Consider the following 25035-nt stretch of genomic DNA (forward strand, 5'->3'; position numbering starts at 1 on the left):
TTGTGCTAACAAATGAATAATTCCTGCATGGCCACTGGGCAATGACAATAGAAAGTCTGCTCTCGGCCGTCCAGTCAGTCTGGTATGCAGGACAATGAACGATGCTCAGTGTAGTGTAGGAGCTACCCCCTGCTAGTTAAAACAAAACAAATCTAAGGGGAACAAATTCTACACATCATTTAAGGTCAATAGTCTTAAATCATTATTTCCCATGCGTCATGTATCATATCATATTGCGATTTACATTGAGAGCACAAGTTATTTCAATATTGGAGGAAATTTTGGTTGAAATATTAGCCAGAACGTATTTACTCGCATATAAGCCGCCGCCGCTCATATGCAGCACTCTTAAAATTGCCTTAAAATCGTTGAATTGTACAATTTCTCGCGTATAAGCCGCCGCCTGATTCACAATTTTCACCTCCATATTTATGGTTTTAATAGGGAGTACAAATGTGTTACTTTGAAAGGAAGATCTTAAGAAAAATCATCGCACGTGGTATTTCTGAGGTACTGTATGAATCAAAAGCAAATTATTAGGGTCAATATCATAAGGAATGAATTCATCCAGTAATGGTTGTTTTCTTACTGCAAAACAGAAAATAACCAACAAATTGTGAATGTTACTTTGCCGACATCTACTGGTGAAAAAGAGTATAGCAAGTCTTGTGCGCTTATAAGGCGTACCCTTGATTCAGTCATCATTTTCTTGAGTTACAAATTGGATTGGATAACTTTATTCATCCCGTATTCGGGAAATGTCATTGTGACAGTAGCAAGAAAAGGCATAGTTATAAGTTAGACAGTACAGTCAAAGGCCACAGAACAACAAAGCAAAAGCAAAAAGCACAAAGTACAAAGAAAATCAAAGTCAATGGGATCATTAAGAATCACCAAATCATTATGACAGAAAAGCAGCAAGCGGCTTATATGCAAAAAAACACGGTAAGCTTGAATTTTTTCCATTTTCCTTAAGATATTCATCAATAACAGGTGATAAACTATCAACAGCATAATAAACTAATTTTAAAAAATAATAGCATATTTTTTATTGGATGATTTAGTTGGTCTTTTCAATCGTTTGTGTAATCACAGTAACAGTAACTAATGTTAGCTTTTTCTTAGAGGTACAAGATAACTTTATTTAACTGTGGCTCCTGACCAATTAGGAAAAATATATATAAATACCATATTGTAAGTGTGTATGAGGCAGACTATTTTTCATAGTTTGGCTGGGCCTGCGACTCATACTTATGTAAGTGTGATGTACTATATATCTTTTAAGTTTTACCCTTTAACTGCCAACAACGTATGTTGTATTTCTTAGCTATAGTTATCCCAAAAACTGCTAATTAACAGGTGGATATTTTGTCTGTTGTTCCCTATTTTTCGATTACTTTCACGTATGTTTGCTTTAGGTGTCTGATGAATTTAAAAAAAACTGCCCCCTACAAAATATGGCTTATATTCCAGCAGGACTTTTTTTCCCCTTTCATTGTGCATTCTTTGGCTAGTGCAATGTATATGCAGTTGCGACTCGTGGTAGAAAAATTAAACTAAAATAAAAAAAGCATACAAAAATAAAAACATTCTTATTCTATTGTTGTGGCATAACATGGTTGAAAGAGACAGGAGAAAACCCACGCAAATCCAAGGAGAACATGCAAACTTCATACAGTGAAGACACATCTGGGATCGAACCCTCAACCCCAGAACTGTGAGGCCAACGCGCTAACCACTCGACGTCTGTCTAAAACAAAAATAATTAATACAGAAAATGTATTACAAATATATGGATAAAAAACAGTAAGTTTGGCTATTTGAACAACACGGGCAGTAAAGAGTAAGCTGTAGTAATTTAACGGTGGGAACCGTTTGAGCACACCTAAGATTTTCAGGCAATTTGTTCCAGAGGCGAGTAGCATAATAACTGAATGCCGTCCCACCATGCTTGCTTCTTATTCTTGAGACACACAACAAACTGTTTTGATGCATTGTAAGGATCAATTAATCAAACATACAATTTGGTCCAAGGCCATTATTAAACCAATAGTAAAATTTGATTGCCTATTCTTTAACTCACAGGAAGCCATTGTAATGATTTCATGACTGGTGAAATGTGGTCCAATGGCTTTGTATTTGTAAGGACTGGATTCTGGATTAGCTGCAGCATCCCAATCATCTTGCTGGAGCCTATTCCAGCCAGTTTTGGGTACCAGGTGAGGGACAACCTTAATTAGTGGCCAGCCAATCGCAGAGCACGAGGAGATGGACAATAATTTATGCCTTTGAGTGTTTAAGCAGCCTTCCAACCATGTTTTTGAGATGAGGGAGTACCCACGCAGGCCTGGGGAGAACATGTAAACTCCACACAGGAAGGTTGGAATCTACTGGGGATTGAACTCTCGATCGCAGAACTGTGAGGTGGACATGCAAACCACTCGCACCGCAATCCAAACTACTGAAAATGAGAGCATGAATCCATTTTGTCTGGTCTTGTTTAGCCAGAAGCCCCTTAATTCTGGCCATGTTTTAGGAGTAATGGACATATTTAGTGGTAAAGTTTAGATGGCTTTCAAAGTTCAGGCCTGAGTCAATACTTACACTTCTCTGCTGGCCCCAAAAAATATCTGAATCACAGACTGATGTTAATTATGTTTTGTCCATGAATACTTATTAAATAATTCCAAATTGTCTGTCAGCTTCCTTTCATTGCCTTCCCCCTGATTGCGCTGCTTCCAGATGTGTTTTCATATTTAAGCATCTAACCAATCACATTTCAGCCATTATTTGTTGCCAGGGTCAGAAATCAGCCTCGAGGCCTTCATAATCAGTTCTGCAGGCTTTGCTGCATAAAACAAGCATCGATAAAACTGTTGCTTTATCCAATCAGATTTCGAGTTGGCGACACCAAGGCCTTCTCACAGGCGCATGGATACGTCATCGCTTTCACCAACTGATTGGCTAGAGTGGACTAGCCAGAGGTACCAAACTGTATCTGGATCGAGCTGCACAAGCAAATTTATTGTTGTGTTGATTTAATAGCGGTTTTGTGAACCCGCAAAGGAGGAGAAGAAATGGATTTGTTAAAGCCATTTTCAAGACGGACTTTTCAAGAAAAGCTGGACATCATTGAGAAAGGTCGGACAACTCCGAAGCAAGCAAGCCTGTCACAACCGGGAACGAACATTTTCAGCACTGAAATCGAATAAAAACGTATGCCAGTAATACGACAGGAAAGGTTCGACTTTCAGCATTAGCTTCGATGGCGATAGAAAAGAGGGAGGAAAGAAAGGAGGATGGATTTTGTGTACAGATAAAAATGATTTTTGGTGAGTAAAATATGGCTATATTCCTAAATAATATTTCAATTGTATGAGGTTATTATTGATGATTTTTATGTGTCGCAGCTGTAGCTGCAGTAAAGGTTTTATAGCCATAAAATTGTTTTTGAGGGTTGATTGATTCAGATATAGAATTGAAGGCGTCGGTTTGAAATTCACGGCCCGCCACTGCCGTTGACCATACTTTTAGGGGCCAAAAATTCTGACCTTCCTGCATTTTGCTAGAAACACATTCTGTGCATTGATTTGAGGAATACAGGGTACAACAAATACATTCAAATGCATTATCTTGTTGACTCAAATGTGTTTGCCACATGCGCTACAGATATTTCATCAATATTAATTTAAGAGGAATTGTTATAAAAGCAGGCATAAGCAGTGCGTGCCCAGCTTCAAAATCCCAAAGGAAAGATGTAATTACGACTACAGATATAATTTATACCTAGGGCAGAGTCTTATTTTGTCATATTTATATTGCAACACAAATATCAAGATTGATTGTTGTAGTTCCTCACTAGTATTTTTTTCTGTAGAGTCTGCCTTGCCTCCACATTAAAATGTTTTTGAAGTTTCATATTCTAAATGACATTGACACAAAGTAGAACAGATTACGTATTTATTTCTTAAGTCTTTGAGTGTGTGTCATTAATCTATGCAAGTAATAGACAGCAATTAAATTGTTGCTACACCTCCAAATGGAAGCTGCATGAATCATTTCTTTTAAAAGTGAATGTTACACTTGTCATCCATTAATAATACATTTTTATTAGATTAGAGAAATGAAATATTGAATGATGTGCTTATTTCTCTGGCATTAATAGTACAACATCACCGCGAAGTGACAAGAATTCTAGACCATTTTTTTTTTACAATGCCTCACTTGGGACCTCTTGTGGTTACAACTTGAACAACAGCTGTCGACAGACAACGACATTTCAAGATTTCGATTACATGTCAGTACAGTAGGTTTGTCTCATCTCAACTCATTTTCTGAATCGCTTTATCCTCACTTGGGTCGCGTGGGGTACTGGAGCCTGTCCCAGCTGACTTTGGGCCAGAGGCAGGGGACACCCTGAATTGTTGGCCAGCCAATCGCAGGGCACAAGGAAACAAACGACGCTCACACTCATACCTAGGGGCAATTTAGAGTGTCCAATCGGCCTACCACGCATGTCTTTGGAATGTGGGAGTACCCAGAGAAAACCCACACAGGCCCGGGCAGAATATGCAAACTCGTGGACTGACCTGGGTTTGAACCCAGGTCCCCCACTGTGAGGCCGACGTGCTAACCACTCATCCCTACGATTGGCGGGCCAACATTTCAGGCTGTCCCCAGCCTGGTGCCCATAGTTAGTTCCAGCACTCCCCGCGACCCTTGTGAGGATATGCGGTTTAGAAAATTAATTAATTAATTAATTGGTCACAGAATAGGATATTACAATTGATGCCTTTGTAAACATAAGATCGTTTCCATTAACCCTTTAATAATTAGAAAAAGAGAGTTTCATTTTCATTCTGTGTTTCATTGACAAAATGCTATAATTCCCTATGAACATCTACCGATAGGATGAGATTGTTAAATAAAATCACATAGAGATGGTGAAAAAAAGTTAAAATATACAAAGCTGGTGGGTTTGGAGAGATTTGATTGACTGTATTCTTTTCTCATTGCTGCTTTGGTGGTCTTTAAGATCCAGTTAATAGAAACATTGCAGAAAAAGTTTTTTTTTTCCTTCATAAGAACACAGGTCGGGTTAAATTTTACAAAGAAAATTACAGTCCAAGACAGACAACTATGCACTCAAGAATGAATAACTCGATCATCCATGGGGTGGAGCTTGTTATTTGTTGAATGACGACTGGGTGAAGGGGTCTGAGTGGTCCAGAGGGGCAAATCCTGTTGTGGGTGAGGATGAAGGTGGAAGACTTTTTACTCAATTCTTACTTACGGTCAGTATTCATGACTCATCAGAGTAACCATTTGATGTATTGCTGATGTCCTGTACTCTTTTAAATAGTATTCTTACCCCATTGAAGAGAAAGACATCTTTATCATGCGCCCCCCAAATGAAAAAAAATGACTAATTTATTAATTGAAGCACAGTGTTTAATTTTTAAAATGTGTAATATTGCAGAAAAAACGTAAATAAAAACAATTTCCAGGAAGTGGCCACCGCAGCAGACAATTTATCATTGACAGCACTATTTTAGCCAATTAAAAGCGAGTCTCCCTTGCTTAACATGCTATCATTCATTCATCTTCCATACCGCGCATCCTCGAAAGGGTTGCGGGGGTTGCTGGAGCCTAACCCAGCTGACTTCGGACAAAAGGAAGACTACACCCGCCAATCAGTAGTAGGGCACACAGAGAGACAAACGACCATATACACAATCATACAGCCACCCGCGGGTATCGAGCCCGCATCTACCCGCACTGAAGTCAGGCGAGTGAACCTCTACGTATGCTATCATTACTTATCATATACACAGGTTTTCAAGATTAATAGTGTGGGCAAAACTGACTTCACAAATTGGCTGTGCTCATAAAATTTATATAGGCATTATTTTCTCTAATAGCTGCGAAAAGAAATAATACTGTCATCCTTCACCACTTTGTGGCTTCAACATTCTTTTATATTAAGTATCCAAATTAAAAATCTTCATAAAAAATGTGGTAGACAGGAGATGACAAATGGTGGAAGTCAGGCGCCGCTTCTTCTTCAGCACTGAATTGGGTGGCACTCAGCGGCGAAAAAGAAGCAATATTTCCCCCTTTGTCACGTTTTCCTTGGGATTTTGGTGGAGGTGTGTCTGTGCGTGTTTCCCTGTTCTGGGTGATGTGTGTCCCTCCGAGCTCCCATTCCTTATGTGACCAGGTGTGCTTGATTTGTAATTATCCCTTGTGTGTCTATTTATACGTTGCATCTTGATCGTGTGCGGTCGATTGGTCGCCGGTCTTTTGGTCGCCCGTCTTTTGGTCGCCTGGACCGCGACAACGGGCGACCAAAAGACCAGCGACCAAAAGAACGACGACCAAAAGACCGGTGACAAAACAAGGTAAAACAACACGGTCTACGCATCGATAAAAGCCAACAATGGCCATGAGCAGTTTCACTGAGCCGACGTGTGAGTGTATAAGAGTGTGTATGTACATGCGTTGTCCCCTTAGGAAGGTACGTCAGTCAGGGTCTTAACAAGTTCTCCAACAAAAAACAATAAAAGTCCGGGAAATTTGGAGATTTTCTTTAGCCTAATAATTACTAGGGCATTAAGTATGACTAAATAGTAATTCACAGTTTGTATTTAGGGAATTTGAGCAACGATTTAAATGGGAATTATCAATAACCTTCCGGGCGACCAAAAGATCGGCGACCAAAAGACCGGCGACCAATCGACCGTGTACCCAAGATGGGTACACGGTCGATTGGTCGCCGATCTTTTGGTCATGTCGTCTCCCTGTCAGTGTGTGTACATTCGATACCCGTGAGATTTGTTTCTTTCTTGATTTTTACTAAGTCCTAAGTTTGTATGGCTTTTCTGTTAGTTCTTATTAAAACCTTCAGTTTTGTGTACCGGCACTCCTGTTTTCGTCTACTTCCTGCATCTTTGGGTCCGACTCCGGCGCACACCTAAGGTGCATTCATGACACCCGTAAAAGAAGAACGACACGCCGACTCATACAAAAGCCAGAGAAGAACGACGTCTTGCCTTTGCCTGTTTTGTTCCGTGTGAGCATTAATGGTTGTCCGTCTCCTCGTGCCCGAAAGTCAGGTTACAGCAACCCCCGTGACCTTTGTGAGGATAAGCGATTAAGAAAATGAATAAATAAAAGGATAAACTTGACCCCAAAAAACTGGCGACCCCATTAATTAACATCAAATTAACATTTAGTACACGAGTGTGGCCTAGATGAGCCAAAATTGGGTGTCCGCACTGTATCCATTTGTTGTATTGTATAAATCTGGACTCAAGATAACTCAAGAATGAACAATAAACGTTGATTTTTAAATTCCTATATGACTAATCTTTTTTTAAAGGACGGTTAATAAAAACAGCTTCAAGTTGTGGGTGTGTAAGACATAATAATTTGTAGGATATTCATGCTCTGTTGACACTTGGGATCAATGTACATGTGTTAGTGTGACCTTGAACGATACATTCTGTTTTTCCGCCTGCAGAGGTTCTGCGTCGTCGTGGCTAAACTCTGCCATTATTTTGCTTCAGGATGAATATCTTTGACAAGTTTCAGGGACACTCACTTCGGTTTCTGACTCAACCGCAGCTTCATGGCTGGCGTTACCACAGCAACCTGAAGGCCAATACTGTTGATGGTGAATAGATGGAGATATTATTGTTAGTGCCCGCTTCTTTGTAGAACACTCATATTTGAGTTCAAGGCGAAAAAAAAACCCTTGAGTCATCACTTCATTCATCATTTTTTCTCGAATTGACAACTATCTTTTGTTATATTTATGTGGAACACATCTTCATTCCTAACATGCATGGGTGTTCTATAGAAATGAAATTATATTTGGCATTAGAATTGTGAAAAAGTATAAGAGAAATACTAATGGTAGAAGTAAAACAACAATATTTCATTTTTGTCATCAAAACCATATTGTTTTTTTCAGTGGTGTGCCGTCAGGGCCTTCAAGGCCTTCTCTGCTGGCCTAAGAAATATCTGAATGACAGACTGATGTTAATTATATTTTGTCCATGAATGCTTATTAAATGATCTGATAGCGGTTTTGTCAACCCGCAATGGCTGAAGGAGGAGAAGAAATGGATTTGTTTGCAGATTTACTGTCAAAAGCCATTTTCAAGACGGACTTTTCAACAAAGACATCATTAAGAAAGGTTGGTCAACTCCAAAGCAAGCAAGCCTGTCACAACCGGGAATGAACATTTTCAGCACTAAACCGAATAAAAATGTATGCCAGAAATACGACAGGACAGGCTCGACTATAAGCATTTGCTTCGATGGCGATAGAAAAGGAGGATGGATATTGTGTACAGTTAAAAAGATTTTTGGTGAGTAAAATATGGCTATATTCCTAAATAATATTTCAATTGTATGAGGTTATTATTGATGATTTTTTATGTGTCACAGCTGTAGCTGCAGTAGAGGTTTTATACCCATAAAATAGTTTTTGAGGGTTGGATTGATTCCGATAGCTGAAGGCGTCACTAGGAAATTCACGGACCGCCACTGTTTTTTTTTAATCCTTACATAAAATGTTTGACCATAATTCCCTGTTTCCCAGCAATGTAATAAATTGAGCCCCGGGATCAAAATGTATATTTTCATGCAGTATTTTTCTTATCAGAGTTGAATGAGCTTTTCTTAAGGTTGCAATTGTGCAAAAAGAGCTAAAAATATATGACGATGATGATTTATGTAAACATCATTAATGCTGTGCTTGCAATATAGCACACCAAAACAAATGAAGTTTTTATAGAAAGAGAACCAGATGAGTCAGTAGATTCAAATAAAGTTTAGTTATACGTATACATCTAAATCACCCAAAGATTCACAGACAAAGAGTTCACATTAAAATATTCAATAAATCAATGACAGCAAATGAGTAATGATCATTTTAAATGAAAAAAAAAATCAATTGTATGATTATGAGCGTGAACGGGAGGCGACCCAGGATCTTGACTGGTTAGCGCGTCCGCCTCACAGCTCTGGAGTCCTGGGTTCAAATCCAGGTCGGTCCATCTGTGTGGGGTTTGCATGTTCTCCCCGGGCCTGTGTAGGTTTTCTCCGGGTACTTCAGTTTCCTCCGACATTCCAAAGACATGCATGGTAGGCTGATTGGATACTCTAAATTGCTCCTAGGAATGAATGTGAGAGTGAATGGTTGTCTGTCTCTTCGTGCCCTGTGATCGGCTGGCCACCGGTTCATGGTGTCCACCGCCTCTGGCCCGAAGTCAGCTGAGATAGGCTCCGGCACCCCCAGCCACCCTAGTGAGGATAAAGCGGTTCAGAAAAAGAATGAATGAATGAGCCTGAACAGTTGTTCATCTCAATGTGCCTTGCGAATGGCTGCCAAACAATTTTGGATAAAATGAAGGATGACAAATCAACTCTGACATTACCAGAATTGAAAAATGTTATTTCTCCTTATTTGTTACTGGCAACAATATATGAACATAAACGTGTAGCAATTGTCACATTTAACATTTTAAAAAAAAATCATCATTGGAAAAGATAAAATATACAGGTTGATCTATTTTCATTCTAGTTTACATCAGAAATAATCCATTCATCTATTTTTTTCAATTTTGTAGTGGTTGGAGTTCCAACCTTTCAAAAACAACCCAAAAACATAAGATATAATACATACTTGCATCTACAGCAAAAACGTATTAGCTCTAGTCATCCGTTTAGGATTAATGTGACAACAGGTCAATGAGGGACCAATAAAGGGCTGACAAGTTCTTCAAAGTGATAGTACAATGAATTACCCGCAGCTCCTATAGAAAACAATAGTACTGTATTTGTAAAATGGATGTTTATTTTCCACCGTAAGTAAAAAGATTGATTTGATTAACCCTCAAATGCATACATGGGCTCAAAAAAAGCTTTTTTTCTGAATGTAGCTACTGGTCAGCCATGCATTCTAGGGTTAAACGAAATGGACAAAAGTAGAGGAAGATCGAATGAAATACTGCAATATTTCAAAAAGTTCACAATTTCCCATTAGAGAAGAAAATCAATAATAGTTTACCAGTAGTTCATACAGACCTGCAAGTCAGCAGATTCTGTCATGCAATGACTTTTATTTTTGTCACTGGAACAAAACTGCGCATCGCACACTGCGTCACAAATTAAATTACAACATCAATCTAAAATAGAAGAATATCAATGAACGAGTTCAGTGAGTCAACGGTAAAAATTTTGTTAAGGAAAACCAAGTTCAACGTATTGAGAAATATAAATCTTAAAGCATGTGAAAGCTGTGAAAGGCTTGATTATCTTATATGTCTATTAGATTAGATAACTTTATTCATCCTGTATTCGGGAAATTTCATTGTCACAGTAGCAAGAGGGGGAGAATACAGACAGGATTTTTTTTTGACATAAATAAATAGGTTAAGTAAGGTATAAGTTAATAAATGCATACATAAAGAAAAAAATAAAATATGAATAAATAAACCAATAAAAAATAAATAAATAAATACATAAATAAGCGTGTTGCTTAAATATATATATATAAATATATATATATATATATATATATATATATATATATATATATATATATATATACACATACATACATATATATAAATATACATACACATAGATGCACATGTATACATACGGTTGGTCTTAACATTCAGCCATTTCTTTTGTTAAACAGTCTGACAGCTGGTCAATGTTTAGATTTGACTATTTCATTGTTGACAAAACTTAGTACAGTATAATTGAAAGCAACAGAGTATCAGTTAATATTATTAACTGATACTCTGAGCCAAAACTTAAATCAGTGCAACACTACTTATTAACTTAATAAGTAGTGTTGCACTGATTTAAGTTTTGGCTCCCAATTCCGCTGTGTGGGAAATGACGATCCTGTATTAATATCACTGAAAAAAGTTCTCTTAGTACCAGATTACTGCATAATGGATACTCATTTGACAGTAAAATAATGGCTACCATAGCTTGGTTGGACACGGCCTAACTCTGACTGACAATAACGGCACTAGATGTCCAATCCATTTGAAGTGGGAGGGCCCGCAGTGAATGAAGGTGAGAAGTCCAATCTGGCAGCGGATGAGCATTTGCTGCGAGATTGGACGTCTACTAGTGTGAAAGAACAATTGGTGGGAGGATACATCTTGGCCAGAGGATGAAATAATGTTTTATAAATCATTGATGAACAAACAAAGTAGATTTGCTGTAATGAGCCCTCGCGGGACAAGCCGAAATCACAGTAGCACCTGAACAAATGTGTCTATTAGTGATAAAATCATTCAAATTTATAGCAAAGGATTATTGGATGCTGCACGAAGTGGGCGTCTATCATCATCTTGGGAAGTCGACGAGTGCTCCTCTTTTTCACAATGGTGTGCACAAGTGGCGAGGATCTTGTAGAGGGTGACTCGTGGTTGAAAAGTAGATTTTAAAAGTACAAATTGGATCTTATTCCACCAATACTCATGAAGTCATTTTAGTGCTGTATCTGTACCAGTTACAGTGCAACACTAGTAGTAGTACTACTAGTAGTACGGTTGAAAATCTGTACTATTGTTAGGTATGTTAAGTCATAGACCAGGGGTAGGGAACCTATGGCTTGGGAGCCACATGTGGCTCTTACGATGGGTGCATCTGGCTCTAGAGCTGCTTTAATCTCCTTTTTTTGCATTAGACTCTTCTGGAATGCATACTCTCATTGATTAGCAACTGCATAAGAATATTGTCAAAAGTATTCTGTTTTTTCCACTTTAAAAGTGGTGAAATTACTAAAAACAAAGGCACCCATTTACATGTATTTTAACTTTTGAATTTGGAGAATGGCTCTCAAGGAATAACATTAAAAAATATGAATTGTTTATGGCTCTCTTCGTCAAAAAGGTTCCCGACCCCTTTCATAGACACTAGCTGTTTAGCTAAGTGTTACTGATGACCAAGAGGACAAATCTACTTGAATACAGTATTGTAGTAATTCTACTTATTTCCATGTGTGTCGTAATTTGAATTTTTTGTAAGTAGAGTATCATTTTACATGTAAACGCCCTAATCCCTTCCCCATACAAACCCCCAACCCTTTGACCAAAATATATGTAAAAGTATACAAATGTTGTATTAAATAAGTGGGTCAAAAAAGAGATTAACTCACTAAAATTAATGAGAAATGCAAAGACATTTTCCATTGGGGTGGAAGGGCAAATTCATGGCGAAGTGAATTTGGTGTTAGGTGACGGTGAGAGGAGGAGGCAAACGTTTGGTAGCTGAGTAAACAAACGTACAAAAGCAAAACACAACTGATGTCACGTTTGGAGAAATTTCAATCCAATCCAAACTATTCATAAATTTCCTAAAGTGCACAAGGCATACATCCTCAAACTGGGCTATAACACGACCCGTGAAGACTTTAATAATAGAGCCCGCTTCTTCTTTCCACTCACACCACGAATAATTTTATTGAGAAATTGATGAAAAACAAAGGATAAAGTCTATCACGGCAATTTCACATTAAAATACAGGATGCTGGTGCAGATGTGTTTAGGTTTCAGGGATGTTGGAATTTGTGTTAAGGCTGCTTGGTTTTTTCCTTTTACCCCCCTGGTGTCCTGTCTGAGTGATTGCCCATTGTTTTCAGCTGTCGTTTCTACGCCCCTGCCTGCTCCCTTGTGTGTTTCCCAGGTGTTCCTAATTGTCTCGTCAACCCATGTTAGTTTATTTAAACCCCACTGATTGTTATGTCATGTGTTGGATTGTCTGCCTTATTTCCCTTGCCATGTGTCTGCGTTACCTCGTTATTCCCTGTAATAACTTTGCAGTTTATATAACTGTTAATATATCCATAACAGCAATAGACGGCGGAGCCAGGGTAAAACACGTGTAGCTCTTTATTGCCACTCCACAACACACACACACACAAACCGGACACACAACACTACTACGTCCGGGTTACGCTGTGCTACCCCACGGCTCCGGGTGGCGTGGTTAAACACTTCCATAACCCGAGGCAACTATCATTATCAATATATTACACTCCTCCCCCTTTAACTATGAAGTTCCTATTTAGACTTAGCACTCAACTCCAACAATTATCTTTGCCTCATTAACTTTTTATAATTTTACTTCTCAACTTGTAACTAAATTATTACTGCTAACACAACCATTAGACTCAATATTCCAGTCTTTGACATTTCAATCTCAGGAACTCTTTTCACATTTTTGTATGAACAGGAACTCTTTTATTTTAGGAACGACGTTCCTCACAACTGACCGATCACAAATTCAGTCGCTTCGGAGGTGCTCTATCTCTCACTGGGTACCTGCGCCCACACACCTCTGGGGAACTGACTGCTCGGTTGTCAGGTGTAACTGTCTTGTCACAGGCCACTGAGCCTGGCGAAGATGTTACACGTGTCTCTTCAGGTGAGTACGGGCTACCACCTACTGCTCCAGGTGTGCCTTTCCCCCCCACATCTGCGTGAACCACCACAGGGTACTTGTTTGCGATGTCCAGCTGCTCATCCGGAAGCTCCAATGTCTCTGGTCTGGACGGTTGGTTGTACAGCAGATGATCAATGTGGATCGAGCGTCGGCTCACACCATTCCACACCAGGTAGGTGACTGGTCCGAGTCTCTTTTCCACTGTTCCTTTTGTCCACCTCTCCTTCCCTCCACGGAAATTCCGGATTAGAACTGAGTCATCCTCAGACAGATGTCTCAGCTTGGAGGTGGTTCTATCATGATAGTGTTTCTGCTTCTCTTGTTTTGCTTCCACCACTCGAGCGAGATCTGGTTTCAGTAAGCTGAACCTGGTCCTGATTTGACGTTTTAAAAACAGTTCCGCTGGTGCACATCCTGTAACAGTGTGCGGTGTACTCCTGTATGCTATCAGGAAGTTAGCTAGCCTGTGCTGCATAGTTATTGTGACCTTTTGTTTCTTCTCCTCGAGTACTTGTTTCAGCAGTGATGCTTTCACTGTCTGAACTGCTCGCTCTGCCGCTCCATTGGAAGCGGGATGGTAAGCTGGTACCAAAGTTTGTTTTATTCCGTTGCTCAGCAGGAATGTCTTGTACTCCTGCGAAGTGAATTGAGGTCCGTTGTCAGAAACAATCTCCTCAGGAAGCCCGTAGGAAGAAAAAATGTTCCGCAACACCTCAATCATTTTGGCTGCTGTGGTTGTTGCCATGGCGATGACCTCCAGCCATTTTGAATGACTGTCCACTAGTACTAAAAAGTGGTGTTGGTCTTTCTCTGCAAAGTCAATATGTATTCTCTGCCAAACTCTAGTCGGCCATTTCCAGACGTGTAGAGGTGCGGTTTCAGGTAGTTTCCTCACACTCTGACAGGCGTCACATTGTTGTACTGTATGTTCTATGTCACTGTCCAACTGCGGCCACCACAAATAGCTCCTGGCCAAGGCCTTCATCCTGCACCCTCCCGGGTGTCCTAGGTGAAGATCATGCAGTAGTCGCTCTCTGTGTGCTGGTGGAATGATAACTCGAATTCCCCACAATATGCAACCTTGTTCCACCGACAGTTCATTTTTCCTGGAAAAGTATGGTTTCAGTCTCTCGTCCTTGTTTTGACTTGGCCATCCAGACCGAGTCAGCTCCAGTACTTTGCATAGGACTGGGTCCTTGAGAGTGCTCTGTGCAATCTCTGTAGCTTGCACGGAAAGCTCATCTACTACTGAGAAATAGAAGATGCTGTTTTCCTCCACGGTGTTATCCTTCCCCTTCCCCGGCAGTCTAGATAACGCATCTGCGTTGCCATTTTCTGCTGACGATCTGTACTCTATACTGTAGTCACTTCCTCCGTCTTCATCTTCCTCTCCAAAGTCGTTGTCTTGGTCATCACTACCAAAGTCATCTGCTGAATCATTTTTGGTTTTGGGGAGTTTTTCCTCGGAGTCCTCACTTTCATCCTGTGAATCCTTGGAGCGCTTGTGCTTTTGCTCACGGGGTACTGCACGCACTTTCTTGGGCTTTGAGTCACCATACTCCTCACCTGCATCGTTACCGCCCCTTGCTGGTATAACTGAGAAGATGCGTGCCCAGTCCAGTTTGAAGTTTTTGAGCCAGTTACGGCCAAGTAGGGCTGGTCTGTCACCTTTTACGATCACTAATGGTAGCTTCCCACTCTGGGTCCCATATTTTACCTTGGCCGTCACTTGTCCCATCAAAGGAATGTTCTCTCCGGAAAAAGTTGACAGCTGCACTTTACTTACTTCCAAAGGCAGATGAGAGAGATGCTTCTTATACACAATTTCCGAAACCAGTGTTACAGCCGCTCCTGTGTCCAGTTGCATCTCGAGAGGAGTTCCTTCTAATATGACCTGTACTGTCATTTCCTTCCTCCAATTCCCGACAGCATTTGTGGGATACACGGCATTCAAGCGATATGACTCCCACAGTTCATCATCCGCATTTCCTGTTGTCTCATTTTTATTTCCTTTTACATACTGTGTGTGTCCTTGCCAACTTTTCGTTTTACACATCCTTGCTATGTGTCCTCCTTTTGAACACTTGTAACATGTCTCTCCTTTATACCTGCATTCCTGAGCGGCGTGGTTGCTTAGTCCACATCTGTAACAGGGTTGGTGATTTTCTCTTCTCTGTGGTCCGAATTTTCCACTTGTGGTTTTACATTTCCAATCGCTGGTGGCTGGTTGGTATTTCCACGCACTTTTGCTTGTCTTTTCCTGGTTGATCTTATTTAATGTGGCAGGTTCTTCCATTTTGCTAGCGAACTCCAACGTACTCTTTGATGCCATCTCCATGGACAACGACAGTTCACATGTTTTTTTAAATGTTAGATCTTGCTCCGTGAGTAATCTTCTCTGAATAGCTTCCACTCTCAATCCACAAACAAATCTGTCTCTCATTGCTTCGTCTAAATGGAGACCAAATTCGCAGTGGCTGGATAGCTGCTTCAACGCCACAATATAATCCGACACAGACTCGTTCTCTCTCTGATTCCTCTTTTGAAACTTGAATCGCTCCGCGATCACCAGCGGTTTCGGGTTGTAATGAGATGCTAATCTTCCACTTAGCACCTCATATGAGAGGCTACTAGGCTTCTCTGGTATGCAAAGGCCCTTCAACAGTCCGTAGGCCTCTGCACCTATTATAGACAAGAACACGTTGTTTTTTTTACCTTCCTCCACTTCGTTGATGATCATCCATTGCTCAAAACGTTCCAAGTAAGATTCAAAATCTTCTTTAAGTGCCTCGTATTCGCCGAGATTTCCCAGGAATCTGGCCATGATGCAGCGCCGCCGTTAGGTTAGCACTCGTGCTAATGCTAGTCTGCAAAGTCACGTTACCTCCTTGTAACGCCTTAATCTCCTCGTCCGAAACTTTTAATCCCTACCGCTGGAAAGGGATCCCATCCTCGTCGCCACTGTAATAACTTTGCAGTTTATATGACTGTTAATATATCCATAACAGCAATAGACGGCGGAGCCAGGGTAAAACACGTGTAGCTCTTTATTGCCACTCCACAACACACACACACACAAACCGGACACACAACACTACTACGTCCGGGTTACGCTGTGCTACCCCACGGCTCCAGGTGGCGTGGTTAAACACTTCCATAACCCGAGGCAACTATCATTATCAATATATTACATTCCCCTTTTTACCTAGTCAGGTTTGGTTTAGTGATTTGATTTCTATGTCTTTGTTATTTTCTAAGATCCTGCCTAAATTATTAAAGTTTTGGTATGAGCACTACTTCCCTCGTCCTCGCCTGCTTCCCTGCGATTGGGTCCTAATTCCCCGTACCTTTTTTGTATCCTGAGAAAAAAAAATTCTCATTGAGACATTGAACCTGAAGCTTTTGTAAGTAGAGATGTTCATAAGTAGAGGTAGCACTGCAATCGAGTATTATCCAACTCTGTTTGTTTTTTAGTAACCTTAATAGAAATTTTGATGTGCTCCTTTGGTGTGGAAACTTATTTTTGAGTCACATGCTCGAAACTGGTGAAATTCATTGTTCAGCAAGGTTTTTGATCCATATCCTTTTAAGTACCCTGTTCTGTTGTTGGCTGGGTTACACAGTATGGCGGGAATGACGTCAATGACAAACTTTAGAAACACATTTGGAGGTTCCCACCTTTTTGACAGAGAGATCCATAAACAATTCATATTTTTCTAATGTTATTTCTTAAGAGCCATTCTCAGAATTGAAAAGTAAAAATACATGAAAATGTGTGATTTTTTTTTGTTGTCATTTCACTACTTTTAAAGTACAAAAAGTCTCTGAATTATTTTGATGACATGGTTACACTGCTAATCAATGACTATCAATGAGTATCAATGACCATCAATGAGTATCAATGAGTATGCATGCAGAAGAGACTAACAAAAAAAATAAAGATATAATTAGCAATGCTAGAGGTAGTGTCTTTTGACAATGGTGTTATGCTGTTGCTAATAAATCACTATCAATGATGTCATGCATGCAGAAGAGTAATAAAAAACAAAATTATGATTAAAGTAGTGGTAGAGGTAGTGTCAACGCCACATTGACGCTCCTATTAGTGCGTTCGGGACTCGGCTCTCTCACCAGTGATTTCCATATTTTACCTCACGGGTTAGTGGAGAGCCATATGCACCATGGAAAGAGCCACATATGGCTCCCGAGCCATAGGTTCCATACCCCTGCCCTAGTGTATGATTCACTTATTTCCATCAACAACAAAAAAAAGATTATTTATGGTGCTGATGGAAGCTTTTCTTTACTGCTGCTATGGTTACATAAAATCCAGATTCAAGGCTAAGACTGTGTGCACCGTCGCTTTTGTCTCATGGAAGACTGTCATACAAGTGCACGCTTCTTTTTTAATATTTAGACAAAAGATCAGGAAGAACAAGTAATGCAACAAACCTAAGAGATGCAGGTGTTTATTTAAGGATGTGAGAGTACCGGGTTGTTGTTGAATGTGAAATTCACATGTCTCCAGGTTACTTAGGAATGGAAATGCAAACATGGGTGAAGGGTGAGTGCTAAAGAGATCAGGTAGTACAACAATCACACATTATTTTGTGAAGCTGTTTTCTGATATGGTGAACACAAATTTTACATTTTAGCCTCAAAATACTTGAAAAAGAAACTTGGTTGCTTTTTTGCTTGAGATTGTTCAATAATCGGTAATGAACTACCAAAGACACGATTAGCTCAAGTCATGTTTTTACTGCAATTTATTAAATTAGCTGTTCAGGTAGCTGCTACTGCCAACCTAGTGAATTTGCTTTTCAAAGGTGTTACAGATCTGCCAATCTCTGTTTTCCCCCATTTCAGGAGTACCTTTGTCCCATTTCCGAAGTTTATCCAGAGTGAATGCGATTCACACAAAATCGATATGCGCTGAAGTCGCACAAGACGAATCATTCGTCAGAACTTGTAACTCGGATAATTCGCAATGCACTCTTGTTACCGAATGTTTCCAGTTTGCAGTGCAGTTGAATCAAGATGGCGGAAGCCGTAGCGATGGTGTGAATTTCGAGGCATTTAAATTGGAAATTTGGTACTTTTCCGAAATGGTTGCTTAAAAAAAAAAATTAAGTGACCATTTTTGGGGATTTCCGGAGTTTCGGGAGGTTGCCCGGAGTCCCGGTGTTTGCCTTGCATTTCTGGGTAAACTTCTGAAATTCCGCCGTAGTTGGCAGCTCTGGTGTTATTTCCGTGTGTCATTATGATGACTTAAAATATGCTTTAGAGTGACCTACAAGTGTAAACGGTACATTTTTTGAGACGCAACGTCAAATCGTATTTGTGGATGCGATTTAGGTTATGTTAGGTTAGAACTTTATTTCATCCCATATTCGGGAAATTTCTTGGTTGCAGTAGGAAGACAAACACAAGACACACAAGACATTGTAGACCTAGGTAAAAAAAACTGGAGCCACACACTGGAAGTCCACAAGATGGGGACCTTCTGTAGACGGAGACTAATTTAAATGATGCATTAGTTATGATGGCAATATTTACCATCTGAGAAGTCAATTACATTGTCAGAGGCTTCACTAATGGGAAACAACAAAGTACTCCAGAAACAAAAGCTCCTCTGCGCGGCCACAAAAAGTGCACAACTCCAACTTGTTCTCTAGGCTCCCGAATGAGTGCATGAAAAAGACATGCGAGATTAAATGTTTTAGCTCTTCATTTGACAATTTCCAATTCCATACATAATTATTCTACTACGGTTAAACTATGACTGAAAATTAGTCATTTGGTAAAGGTTGTTGTGGAGATGATTCAGACATTACTGACAAATTTCCAAAAACCCAAATGGCTGTGCGTTTAGGATAATTGGGAAATTAACTTATTAGCATAGACAGCAAATTATTTCGTGACTGTAAGACACATTATTTTATCTCATTACAAAGTGGCACTAATGAGATTCAAGAACATATAAATGATTGTGTTTAATATTCTACCCTGGCTACCTTGTCTTTATCGGTTATCTTCATTTAGTGAAAAGCTGCCTTGTCATGGTCAGCCTATTGATAAATCAATCTTATTTTTTTTGTCTTTACTTGCATCAGTGACAATATGCCATGTTCAAAATGCTTGTTTAAATGATTACACAAATCTGCTATATTTCATGATTTGTAGCTATGCATTATTATATTATGAAAAATTATTTTATCTGTAATACCAGATTATGGATCTACACTTGTAAGTAGTATCAATCTCTATCGATACATTGATTGGTCAAGCAACAGGCCAATCAAATTAATGGAAATGCAAGATATCAATTTACATAGTCATCTTTTACATATTACATTCTGTTCAAAACATTTTCATTCTAATGTCTGCAACGTTTTAGGAACACAATTCTCCAAAATGTCAAATTTGCTTTACACTTAACTCATCTTGTCCAGTTGATTTTTTACATTGCTTATCCTCGATAGGATCGTGAATGAGCTACATTTATCATTACCTAGCTTTTTTTGTCACAAGGCTTTGAGTTTTGTAACCCAAATGCAGGTTTTTCGATTGTGGGAGGAAACCAGAGTACTATCAGTAGAAAAATTAAGCAAGTGTGGGGAGAATATGAAAACAGATCTGGCAGATTTAGCCTTAAAAACTGCAGGAGACTTACTGCCAATTCAGCTGCAAATATAAAAGCTCAAATGTTGTATGTTTCATTCATCCTAGTAGGTGTAAATGACCTGGTATGCATCAAGAGATGTTAAAAGGCTGGCAGTGGACTTATAGAATATTGTGTAAATTTGACTTTTGAAGGGTTTGTATACAAATAATTGGGTATGTGGGAGTGACTGTGCTTTGACCTAATTTCCTTTTAACTAAGGAAATAAAATACGTACTCGAAATGAAGTGTTACCTGAACATAACTCAGCCAAATACATTTCTCTATTTGTGTACAGCACTGTGATAATCTCTCTTCACAATGATGACTGATTAGAATAACAGGAGGGAAGGTTGCACCGGTGTCTGCCTTTGTACTGTATTATATTAAAACCACGGAAAGCATCTTCAGCTCATCTTTTCGGGTATCTTTTCATAGATACAATGTATTGATTCCATTATTTTTGCCGCGAGCAAACACGCAAGGGATGGATTTTGCGTGATTGAAAACATCTCATTCCTACATGTTGCATGATGTCATGTGTCCCCACTGATGACAGAGCAGATGTCCTCATGTCACATTTCTTAACTGTTCATACATGATAACAGGCACTATTGTATTAAATACAACCTCGATCTTTTGCTCAATGGAACTGCTTCGGCTGAATGAAAAGCTGCTCGGCAAGACCTCGCGGTATAGGGTATGCCATTCGTTGTATACTCGATATAAATCCACCAGTTTTAATCATAGCAACATATTTTGCACTTCTCCATCTTGGCCATTTTTTTATGTAGCAAAAGTCACAAACAAAGAAAAATCATTTGTTTGTTGTTATTGTCATTTTTTATTGGTTATTTGTGTCTATACAGTTGAACTTAATGCATAGCAGGATCAAGCTCGTATGTCAATTTACTCGTATCTCAAATCCATTTTTCCCATAGAAACGAACTAAATACAAATTAAATTGTTCCCAGCGTCTGAAAAAAACACCTAAAAATAGGATATTACGGTGGAAAAACAATATATTAATTGTTCTAATTCACCACCTACGCTCACAAAGTAACAAATACCTCTCTAGTGGTTATGATCTATAATCCTTATAAAGCGTGATTTATGGGAGTGTGTGTGGGCGTATGTTAAGATTCTCTCGCTACGTTTGTCCAAACCGTGGAACGTAGAGAGTTGAATTTTTTTAAGGTGGCAAGAAGCGGCTGTCGGATCCTAATAGAGGAGTGATGGAATTTCTTCACCTTCTCTAAGTGTATAAACTCAATCTTTTATTTGTTAAACACCCATTTTTCAAAAGATTTTTTTTAATCACGCAACAATTGTCTTTTGGTTCTAAACAACCCCTGCTTGTCTCCAATAAAATGTGACATTATTATATGTACAGTACTGTATGGAGTTCTTACCTTTTGAGACAAACGGTAGCTACTAACGGCAATATGTGCGGCTACACTTCTGCGACACTATATAACATAAGATAAACATTAAATTTACTTTAAATTAATTAGCTCAGGAAACACACACCTTTGTTTTGCTAAAACCATGTATTCCACCGCAGGTACTAAAGTCTCCCCTTTTTCAGCTGCTTGCTTTACTTTCAAGTCCTCGTAGATTCCGCTAACTGTTTCTCCTTTATCCATATTGAAAGAAACCCCTCCCTCTCGTCATGAATATCACTGCGTAACTTGAAATTTGTCTTGTATCTCAGGGCAGAAATATATTGGAATTTTCCTTGTATCTCAAATTTCTCGTATGTTGGGACACTCGTATGTCAAGGTATTACTGTAGTTAGCTGGAATAGTCTCCATTCCCCCATAACCTTTGTGAGGATAATGGGTACGGCTAATGTCTGAATCTTACTGGTCTTTGGATCAGCAAAAGATATCTTGGAAAAAATCTGATCGGAAGAAAAATGAAAAAAATCAGCATCCTACTTCAGAGACAATCAGCAGACACGTGTAATTGAATCAATTAATCAATACACCCTAAATTGGCAGGGATAAAAGCCCTATGAAGAAAACCATGAGTTCAATATGGCTCGCTGCCAAGATGAAATTGGGACCATTGTTCCTTAGCATACTGGAAAAAGGTTCATTTCTAATCTTAGTTTACTTTATTTCTGTCCATTTGGCAGAAGCAGAACACAAATTTGTATTAAATTCTAAAAAATAAAAATAAAACACTGTACAAGAAGCAAACGACTGTTTGGTGTTGCCAGTAGAGTATGTGGACTCTTACTCATAAGGACAAACAGGTTCAAATAAGTTTTTTGTAAGGAAAAAAAGCGAGACTAAGCGCATGTTCCCTCTCTCGCCTATCCTTCATGTCATCTATTATCCGTGTGGGTGTTGTGAGAAACTCCCATAGCATATTTAGTACGTATGATTCTTCACTCTCATTGGCGCACCGGGAAATTGCGTTGATGCGCTTGCAGTGACACCTTCGCAATCAGTGTAATAAAAAGAGAGGCAACAGGGAGAAAACAAGCACCAGAGTCAGAGGGAGGACCGCGAGCAGACATTTGATTTTAAAACCAACTCTGAATATTTGAACGACTCTTAAGGTACATTTCCAACGTATGGATTTTTGTAGGAGTTGACAAACTGATGCATTTAAAATTTGTTTTTTGTTGTTGTTGTTTTTTTAGAAACCTGCTGAAGGATGGAGTGGTATGTCCTGGTGCTGATGCTGAGCTTGCCCCACTCCGTGCACACACATTGTTCTTCGCAGTGTTACAAATGCTTACAGCATATTTTTAAGCCAAACGGCGCCTACAGTAGCCTGGTAAGATGAGCCATTATGCTGAAAGTTACCTGTTCGATATTTTTTTCTCTTTCTTTTAAACTGTGTTTTTACTTAAAACGCCAAGTATGTGCATGTGATTAATTGGGTGCGATTGATGGAAATCCAATCAATCTTAAGTGGGAGAGGATGAATAGCCTGTCATTTTATATAAAACAAAAATGTAATACATTTAAATCTTTATTGGCGACAGATTGTGTTTATAAATACTTGAAATATTTGAATTATGAAGCCCGACATCAAGAATGATTTGTTTCTTTATTTTTTTACTTAGTTTTCTAATTAATTTTGCTGGAAAGTCCTTTGAAAAAAATCCCACCTGTTGAACAATGACTTTTTTGTGATAGCAGCATAGAATAAAGCATTAAAATAGTTTTTAAAACGCAATTATTTGTATGGCACTGATAAAATGTAACAAATAAAATAAAAATACCTTAGTTATATCGGGGACCTTGACCGGAGGTTTTTTAAAAAAAAATAATTTATGATTATGTTAAGTTACAAACATAAATGTATAAGGGAAACAATAAAAATCCAATGAAAAATAATGTAATCATAATCATATTGACCCCGGAGATTTTGAAATTACAAAAAAAAAATACTTGTCCAATTAAGCGGCATATAAAAATGAATATGTACCTCCTCTCAAATCTTATGATAATAGTAAATAAACTACTATACGAATAGCAATGGATAGCAATAATATTACATATGACATATAATATAACATATATTACCTATTTAGCATAGAAGTTGTGTTGCTTTAATGTCATGTCTAATTGATATTTCCTACCCCCAATTCTAGAAACAAGGTAGTTTAAGGTAGATTTTGGGGCTAAAACCAAAGGTTGAACAGAAAAAAGGGTGTTAGTTTTAGACTTAATATTGGCAAATCATTGCAAATGAACTGCCTTTCCCATCTAAAACGAATTGGACGTCTAGCGCCGTCAACGGCACTGCAAAATGAGCATTCACTACCCCTTCTCCCAGTTTAAATGAATTGAGCGTGTATCGTTGTCAATGGCTGGCAATGAGTTGAAAAAAATACTTTTTGGAGACTCTTTGCCTTCCCCCGCGTGTCATTCTATTTGCTTGTCCGTGGGTGTGTTGCAGTGGTGCGGGGTGATGTGTCAGGATGAACCGGGGTTGTGTGCGCACGCCGGGGGGCTCGAGGACGTGACACTCACCGGCGAAAAGGCGCAGGAGGATGAAGAAGAGGAAGGAGACGGCGAACAATTGGACGCACAGCTCGCCAAGAGGCTGGACCAGACCACCAGGGAGCTGCTGTCCTCCCCCGGACGGGACACGCACGTCGCGGGGGAAGAAGCGGACGACAGCCCGGGGGCGAACGCTCTTCGCGGCTACGAGCATGTGAAACGCTACGGCGGCTTTTTACGCAAGTTCGGCCCCAAGTCGAGACGAAGCGAGCTGGGAGAGCCAGAGGAGCTCCAGAAGCGCTACGGCGGCTTCATGAGGCGGATCAGACCCAAATTGAATAACATAAAGTGGGACAAGCGCTACGGGGGGTTCCTCCGCCGTCACTTCAAGATCTCAGTGCGCTCCGCAGAAGAGCCTTTCTCTTCTTACTACGACGACCTGAGCCGAGAAACAAGATGAACTAAGCATACTGAAAGAAAAAAAAAATGAACGTTTGCTGCAACCTTCGATTTGAACCCCCACGACATCGATTGATGCCTGCCTGTACTCGCTGCCTTTTTGTCCCGTGTGTCGTTGAATACCAACTTGTTGCTTGTTTAATAAAACCATGAATAACACGACTGCAACTTTTCGCCACCGGGGTAAATAAATAAATGAATACATTTCTTCTACCGTAATTACTCGCATATAAGCCGCACCCTTAAAATTGCCTTACAATCGTTGAATTGGACAATTTCTTGCGTATAAGCCACCCCAATCAATGTTCCCTCTAATTTTTTGTTTGTCTGGGCAGAAAGACAACCTCCCTGAGCACACTGAGTACCGGTGTGAGCAACATCATCATTGCTCGCTATGGACACACTAGTATCACACCTGCCATAAGCAGGTGTATGTCTACTACACATAAATGATTTAGTAATAATAAAATG

At 39.5% G+C, this 25035-nt stretch overlaps 1 protein-coding gene across 4 annotated transcripts; it reads left to right on the forward strand.

Moving 5' to 3' along the window:
- The first annotated feature begins 921 nt into the window (after positions 1-921).
- On the forward strand, positions 922-24732 carry pdyn (prodynorphin). Of its 4 annotated transcripts, XM_077597770.1 has the most exons (4): positions 7604-7675; positions 7976-8201; positions 22794-22930; positions 24062-24732. In XM_077597770.1, the coding sequence occupies exons 3-4, from the start codon at positions 22808-22810 to the stop codon at positions 24563-24565; spliced, it is 627 nt and encodes a 208-aa protein (XP_077453896.1). In that variant the 5' UTR covers positions 7604-7675; positions 7976-8201; positions 22794-22807; the 3' UTR covers positions 24566-24732. The 4 variants fall into 4 exon arrangements, with proteins under 4 accessions (XP_077453914.1, XP_077453896.1, XP_077453904.1 ...); XM_077597788.1 differs by lacking the exons at positions 7604-7675; positions 7976-8201 and adding an exon at positions 922-945; XM_077597778.1 differs by lacking the exon at positions 7604-7675 and having other exon boundaries at positions 7906-8201.
- The last annotated feature ends 303 nt before the right edge of the window (positions 24733-25035 follow it).

Source organism: Stigmatopora argus, chromosome 1 (genome assembly GCF_051989625.1).
Source record: "Stigmatopora argus isolate UIUO_Sarg chromosome 1, RoL_Sarg_1.0, whole genome shotgun sequence".
NCBI lineage: Eukaryota > Metazoa > Chordata > Actinopteri > Syngnathiformes > Syngnathidae > Stigmatopora > Stigmatopora argus.